Source organism: Gossypium hirsutum, chromosome A01 (genome assembly GCF_007990345.1).
Source record: "Gossypium hirsutum isolate 1008001.06 chromosome A01, Gossypium_hirsutum_v2.1, whole genome shotgun sequence".
Taxonomy (NCBI): domain Eukaryota; kingdom Viridiplantae; phylum Streptophyta; class Magnoliopsida; order Malvales; family Malvaceae; genus Gossypium; species Gossypium hirsutum.
Window position 1 is genome coordinate 106,980,188 of NC_053424.1, and position 7,891 is coordinate 106,988,078.

General features: G+C 34.7%; 1 protein-coding gene across 1 annotated transcript; it reads left to right on the forward strand.

Moving 5' to 3' along the window:
• The first annotated feature begins 2,008 nt into the window (after positions 1-2,008).
• LOC107916885 (protein MCM10 homolog) lies at positions 2,009-5,888 on the forward strand. The gene is made up of 11 exons (XM_016846255.2): positions 2,009-2,323; positions 2,609-2,786; positions 2,998-3,072; positions 3,449-3,686; positions 3,768-3,892; positions 4,617-4,650; positions 4,736-4,782; positions 4,893-5,033; positions 5,144-5,208; positions 5,293-5,365; positions 5,455-5,888. The coding sequence occupies exons 1-11, from the start codon at positions 2,221-2,223 to the stop codon at positions 5,579-5,581; spliced, it is 1,206 nt and encodes a 401-aa protein (XP_016701744.1). The 5' UTR covers positions 2,009-2,220; the 3' UTR covers positions 5,582-5,888.
• Positions 5,889-7,891: the final 2,003 nt, after the last annotated feature.

Below are 7,891 nucleotides of genomic sequence, written 5' to 3' on the forward strand. Positions count from 1 at the left end.
TCGCCCAGCCAAGAAACTACTTTGAAAGGGGTCTACAATTCTTTGAAAGATAGGTTGCAACCTATGAACTAACATCTTTGACAAAACTTTGTAAGAAGTGTTAAACAAGGTAATACAATCAACATGAAAAATTACGGAATAATAACTAAAAACACCTTTGAATTGCCTCATTAAAAGTACCAAAAGTCATAGCTCGTTGAACAAATTGAAAAAGAGTATATTTAAATGTTTCCTTGTGTTTTCGGAGAAAGATTGGTCGCACACTATTAGGGCTTAGTGCCTTTAAAGCTCTCATAGAAAATGAAGTGTTACAAACTTCGTCTATGCTAACCATCCCAAGCAAGGCTTCCTATTCCTCTATAGTCAAGCGAGGTCGAAATATACCATAATTAATACATATGTCCACAACATTTCTGTCACTGAATAGTTGTGCATAAAAATCAACATGTCGATGTGCCTGGATCAATCTGTCACCCATTGATCATTTATGAATAATCCTTTCACTTGATTCATGTTTCTTCTAATGATAATTTACAAATGAAAGAATTTACTCTTAAGCTCACCATTAACGATCCAATCAACACGAGATTTTTAAACCAAAGTAATTTTTCCTAGGCAAAGACCCACTGGTAATCCTTAGCCAAATCTACCTCCAACTATTGTAAAAGCATAGAAAAATGATCCATTGAGGATCTTTGAATACTATGAAGTCTTTGTAAAAGAGTTCATTTTTTTTCTTAAATATGTTATCGAAGTGCACTCCTTTCCATTCTTTGACCATATTGGTAACCTCCAACGATTTCCATCATTAAAGATTTAGAATTTTCCAACCAACCCTTCTAAAAACCACCAAATAACTCATTAATAGTCAACTAGGCTGCTTTGTATCTAAAAAGACCTTTTATCCTTGAGGCGTACACAACTTATGTATGTAGCAAAAAGTATAGGACTATGATCCGAATATAATTTGGTTATATATACTAACAACATTCCATTCTGGGTTTATAGAGTGTGAGCATCTCAACGTGTCTAAACAAGACTCAACCCCATGACCTATGGCATATAGATCGTTTATGAAGGAGAATGCTACCACTTAAGCTAGCTAGTTCTCCTTTGTATATATATATATATTAAATTCCCTTCAAAGTTACCTTAGCTAGAATATTAATTGCAAGGCCCTAAATAAAGCATAGTTATGCATAATCTTCATGGGAAGGCATACACGACCTACATATGTAACAAAAAGTATAGGTTTATGATTCGAATATAATTTGGGTAAATTAACAACATTCAATTTTAGGAAGTAATGCAAGGTTAGAGCATGTACTAAAACACAATCCAAACATTCTTGCAAAACAACTACACCATGGACTCTCAAAACCCAAGTAAACTTTGAAGCCATATAACCCACATCAAACAAATTACAAAAATTCCATCGATCCTAAAATTGCATAAAATGCTTAAAATAATCGCCATGCCCACAACATCTTTCCTCCAGAAAAACAAAGTCGTTAAAATCCCATGTGACAGTCCAAGGTTGAGTAATACAACCTAAAAAACTAATCATATTATCCCAAAACCGATTCTTAGCATCAAAAGAAGGCTAAACATAAACAAAAGAGGCTATTCATTCCTTAAAATCCTCATTAGCTGAGCAGTGAATCACTTGATCCGTAGTCTTGATTAGTGTCAAATCTGGAATTCTCTTTTTCCTCACTAAATAAGCCACCACAAAACCCACGATCTAGGAAGTTATCCCTTATCACTGGCGTTAATGACTTTCTATGCTTTAATTTTCTTCGTGCTTCTTTGCAAATAATTGAATACTTTAAAGGAAATCAGGTTCTCTATTCTCTCCATTTTTGTTGAATTTATTTTTATAAATTTCAATATAATTATTATAATATATGTATTTAAATGAGAATAAATTTAAAAAGATTATACTAATTATAGAATGTGGGCAAAGAAAGAAAATTGTATACTTAATTTAGCAAAACGCTGCGTTTTATATTCCGGTAGATGAAGTTTCGACCAAGTCGCGAACCTCGTTTATTTCCCTCCAAAACGTCTTTCAAGAATCCCTCCAGAATGCCTATGAAAAAACCCTGATATATACCTACACTAAATATTTTTCGATTATTTCATTTCATTTGATAAAAAGAGAGCTTTAAAATCGTTGTCGTTTTAGCCTAAATCTGTTTTACTCAAACATCACTACCAATGACAAGCCACGAAGACGATCTTGATCTCCTTTTGTCTCTTCAAGAGAGGGTTTTGGAAACGCCTCCTGCTTCCCCTTCAAGTCCCCACTCTCAATCTTCAGGTAAACTTATCCACGCTTTCTCGTCACGCTACATTTTTTTCCACACTTTGCTTTGGGTTTATTTTGGATTTGTTCATTATAAAGCCCTTCAGGGTATCTTTTATTTCCCCTTTTGGGATTTGGGTTTCTGCTTCTGCCTCTGGCTCTGGCTCTGCGTTTTCCCAATTTTCTTTTATTTGTGGTTTGCTTCACATCTGGGTTTTGCCTATTCTTTTTATTGCTTTTGAATTTGGTAATTGGTATCTCTCAGTTTATTGTTACAAGTTAGTTTGCCAAATTTTGTAGGCTACCAATCAGATGATGGATCGCCAAGGCGAAGAGGGAAAGCAGACTTGTCTGTTTTTAAGGATTTTGTCGAAGATTGCCTTGATTATGAACCCAAATCAGTTGAGAGATATGCTAAGCCAAAGCCACAGAGTTCAAATGATATTCAAGTTGAGAAGTTTTCAGGTTTGCGTATAAGGTAAAACCAGACTAACAATGACTAGGATTGATTTGGGTGACTATTGTGATTATTGGAGGCAAAAAAATGGCTAAAAGATTTCACTCTTTTCATGCTTTATTTTTCCTCAAAGCTAGCCATGCATGCCAAGTGTCAAATGGAAAAGCCCTGACAATTATCTTTTGATACTTCTTTTCTCATGTTTAGCTTATGCTTTTCTTCTGTTTGTTAGGAAGCAATTGGTCAGCCCTGCAGAGCTAAGTGAGCACTTGTCTGACATACGTTTTGTTCGGCTACCGACTTTGAAGTATGCAATTTTACTTCTTTTAGTTGTAACATACGCTTTTATTGCTAGAATTCTGTTGAGGGGTCTGACCTTCAGGCCTCAACAAATCTGATATTGTCTTTGGTTGAGGTTGTCTTTCCATTCTGCTGAGATTCTTTAGTGGGTTCATGAAGTGGGATCTCAGAGTGTCTAAATAAGACTCAACACTATGACTGATGGCATATAGATCATTTACAGGGGAGAATGCTGCCATTTGAGCTAGCTAGTTCTCCTGCTTTTGATGTTAAGTTCCCTTCAAAGTTGCCTTAGCGAGAATATTACTTGCAAAGCCCTCAATGAAACATAGTTATGCATAAACTTCATGAGGTAGGTGACAATATATTTTGGCTATTTACAGGAATTTGTTGGTGGGAGACACCCTTTATGGATGTTGGGCAACCATAGGAGTACTGATTGAAAAGGGGATTCCAAAGACTAGCTCTATTGGGAAAAGCTATAGCATATGGAAAATTGGGTGCTTAGATGAAAATGCTGTCTCTCTTTTCTTGTTTGGTGACACTTATGAGCAGAACAGTAAGGAGCAGGTTGGAACCGTTTTTGCATTATTCAGTTGCACTGCTCGCAAAGACACCAAGGTATCAACTTTGTCGTACTTTAATTGGCTTCTGTTGGGTACCCTTCATGAAGAAAGTGATATCTTCTGTATTTTTTTGTAGGGATCAGGGTTTTCCTTGAGTGTTGCTGCGCCCAACCAAATTCTAAAGATTGGCACTTCAGCTGACTATGGAGTTTGCAAGGGAAGAAGAAAAGATGGGACGGCTTGCACAATCGTTGTAAATAAGTATGCAGTATGCTACAAGCCTTGCTTAGGGTTTTTTGATATATTGACTTTCTTTGAACAATTGATCACATATACTCTACCTTGCCAAGAAATGGGATTGAGAGAATCATCTTATTTTGCACCTAATGGTATATGTTCTAATTGATTAATCCAAGTAATGTTATAGTAACAAGCTTCTCAGCATCTAGTTTCAGCGTTTACTACTGGCAAAAAGAAGCTTAAATGGAAAAGTGATTTGGATGATGCTAGTGAGCTTCCAAATGAATGGTTATGGCCCGTCCTTCTTGTGCTTGCATCATCAACAATCCATGATTATAAACTTCCTGTACTCATTACCTTGTTAGCGGTTTGCTTGTAGTGCATGGTAACTATCGGGTCGGAAGAGCAGAAATGCCTAACCCTTGTAGAAAATTTCTTGGTAGGTTCAGGTCTAAGGAGTCTGGTTTGTGCAAGAAGTAAATAAAACTGATTCTTTAGAAAATCTTTGATATAAAATTAGATGTGAAATCATGACTTCTCTTTGTTTAGATTGTTTTTGAAGTTATTTGTCAGCCTTATGCTTTTCGACCAATGCAATTTGGCACTTATGTTTTGTCATGCATCTTGTTAAACAACTCTTTAATCAATTGAACACAAGGCTCTAAGTTATCCAGCTTTCTTTGTATGTTTGTCTCTGTAATTTCTCACTTTATATTTTTACTTATAATGTCTTCATTTATTTCAGACGTAAAGGCACTTATTGTCAATATCACAAATCGGTAGGCATGACATTTCTTTATCTTTATCTCTTGGGAGCAGGATGTATATTACCCGTAGATAACACTTTTCTGTTATGTTCTGCAGAAAACGTCAGAAAGATATTCCACAAAGCGGACTGAGCTAATGGGAGGGTAAGTGATCAATGCTCCATTTCATTTTTGTATCCTCGTATTAAATTAAATTGCTTAATTTATTCCTTTTCTAATTTTCATTATTGACATTCTTTTCTCTAATCGTACAGGAACTTGAGAAGAGCATTTAGAAATCCTCCTAGATCGGAAGGAATATACATGGTTGATCCTCTATCTGATAGAACAAACACGAAAAAGGCCTCTAAGCCAGTTAAACTACTATCTGTGGATGCACTCAAACAGGCATTAAGGTATGTAACTGATAGCATTGGTTATATTTCTTCTGCAACTATAAGCCCCTTTGAAGATGGAACAAAGTTGAGAATCAACTGATTAGTGTGAACTGCATTTGAATGAGCAGAAATGGAGATAAAGTGACAACAAATAGACACTCTCAAGGCATAAGGTTTCTTAATGCAGTTACAGGTGTTTGATTATAAACTGTCTCTGCTAATGCTGGTTGCAAATCTGTGCAATATCCTGTTATTGATAGTTATGTTGTAAATGCAGGGGAAATGAGTTCCAAATTAGTAAATGGAGCATCCAAAAAGCCTGATCAACAAACGGTTGGCTCTGAGAAGAGGTAAATTGTACATTCTTGCTCATTGTGAGCAATTCATACTTTCTTGCCATCTTTCTGTTTACTTAAAGGATTCATCCATCATTGCTCAGGAAAGAGTCTAGTGTAAAACAAAATACATCTCTAAAAAGAAACAAACATCTGGATTCAAAAAGAAGGAAACTAGAGCAGGAGCAAACTTTGGAAGACCATTGGAACCAGCGATGGAAACTCGATTGACCTTCATATTTTTAGTTCAGATGATGTTCAGTGTTACGGTGCACTGAAGTTAAACAACCCTTTGGCTTGAGTACACAGGTCCTTATCTCCATAGTAGGTTTGCGAAGTTGGCTATGCAGGCTAGTTCTTGTTTTCCAAATTCTAATAACTCTTTAACTTGTAGTTTTCAAGCTGAAGGTATGTAGACATAAGTTGGATACAACACAGGCAGTTTTCATTTCTTTGAACAACAATTAACTTAGTTCTTGTCAATTTATCACTAGGATTAAAAATCATATTATTGTTTGAAGGGAGGATAAGTTTGAGTCTCATTGTGTCACCATGTGTGGGTAGTTGAATTTTTAATGATTTTTTATGGTAATTGTTGATATAATTCTAAACCGATTAGTTTGAAAGATTGTCATAAAAACTAAGAATCTAATGTAATATGATTCTTAGGGGACCCCAAATCCAAGTGTTAAATTGGTAATTCAAGCATAAAAAAATGATTCAGGTACCAGCTAACCATTCTATGAACAAAAGAATGATCATAATGTGTAAGAAATTGATTGGATATGCAGGTGATTAGTAGGAACAAACAAAGTAGGGGACACGGCATCTTATGACAGTGCTAGATACAATGATGTTTAATTGAGAGAGAAAAAGAGTAGGAAAGAAGTTTGGTTATCCATGCACATGCAGTTGGTAGTGAATGGTCCATGTGCTTTGAGAAAAATTTAATGCTTGTTTTTCTAATTTTAATTATATATTGTTAGTTGGCCTAATTCTATAATTTAGATGATTAGGAATCATTAGATAAATCACAATTACACTTTGTCCACTAACTATCCCTACAACAACTCCCTTAATTTAAACAACATCCTAAATCATAAACAAAAGGAAAATGATTCTTGCCAATGTAAAATGTTTAGTCCTAACTCCAATGATTAATCATTTTGAAATGTTACAAAGTTTTCTCCATTACAAATTAATAATAGAATGTTGTTAGTTTCAAGAGTAGTGATAAGGGTTATTTAGAAATTGAATTCAGAATTGGTGTAAACAAAAATAAATCACACTAAAATTTCAATTGAAAATATAATCAAATATAAGATATTAATCGTATCATTAAGCCTTAAATAACCTCATCTGTTAGTATCAATAGCATCTGGTACCACAAATTAGTAGGCATTAATCGTGTCATTAAATCTTGACTCTCTTTATTTCATTCATTATTATCCAAATTAATGGCAACAAAAACCCAAGTACTTTAGGGTGATTTCTCACTTAAGTTGTCTTATTAGGCAAAATTCTAATACAATACTGATGTTAAGACAAAATTGTTTGGTAAGTGTAAATGAATTTTTGCTCACTTGTGAAACCAGCTGTGCTTGAGAAAGAGAACACCAATTGGCCAACAGAGATGAAGGGCCCGAGGGGTGGGGTTGGTAGCCATTTTATGCTGAGGTGTATATGCTTGAATTTTGGACTTCTATTATTCAAATTTGAATATTTCTTTTTCTTTCTATTTTTTACTTAAATTTTGGACAACATGAAATGAAGTAATTATAAATAAGCTTTTGAAACTGTTAAGTTTCATTGAGTAGAAACAACCTGGATATTTATCAAATAAAGTTTAAAAAGTTTTTATCTTTTTTTCAAGAATTTGATCTTATTTTCAGATATATGATACTAAAGAACCCAGAAACAAATTAAAGCATGGGGTCGTAGTCTGGGCCCTGAAGTAACAAATAAGCGAGCGGCCTTCATAAAATACTGAATAATATATAATGATGAAGCTATAAACTTTTGTTGAGATGTCGCAGTTGGATGATAGAAGAACGCCTTCAATGTTGCAGTTCGATTAGGTGCCTTTTAACCAACTTAACAACCACCATTAACGAATTTAAGCTTGTTGGGTTTTCAATAGATTGTGATGGTTGATGATGCATATTTACCCTGCAGACAATGACAACGTTGCATCACGATTTTGCTATTTTTTTTCCTTTTCTTTTTTTTTTAAATTGAATTTGGATTATACCCCATTTTTAGGTGCCTTCTTAGGATTATTTCTTGAAACCCAAGATTCTCATCTCTCTCTCTCTCTCTCTCTCTCTCTCTCTCTCTCTCTATATGTATATATATATCTTTTAAGCTTTACTTCCCGAAGAAGGGAAGCTGTCGCCCACCTGTTTGTGATTTGGCCTGTGAGAGTGAAAGTCCATAGTTACATGGAAGAAAATAATTTACACAACTTGTTTTTATATTCTTGCTGATGGCCCAAGCAATGGAGTTTTATTTGACTCTTTACAAATGTTAAAATATCTGAAG

Coding starts and splice junctions, on each gene's coding strand:
- LOC107916885 (XM_016846255.2), top strand. CDS start 2,221: ATGACAAGCCACGAAGACGATCTTGATCTCCTTTTGTCTCTTCAAGAG. Junction 2,787..2,997: donor TTTTCAGGTTTGCGTATAAG/GTAAAACCAGAC, acceptor TCTGTTTGTTAG/GAAGCAATTGGTCAGCCCTG. Junction 5,209..5,292: donor GTTTCTTAATGCAGTTACAG/GTGTTTGATTAT, acceptor TTGTAAATGCAG/GGGAAATGAGTTCCAAATTA.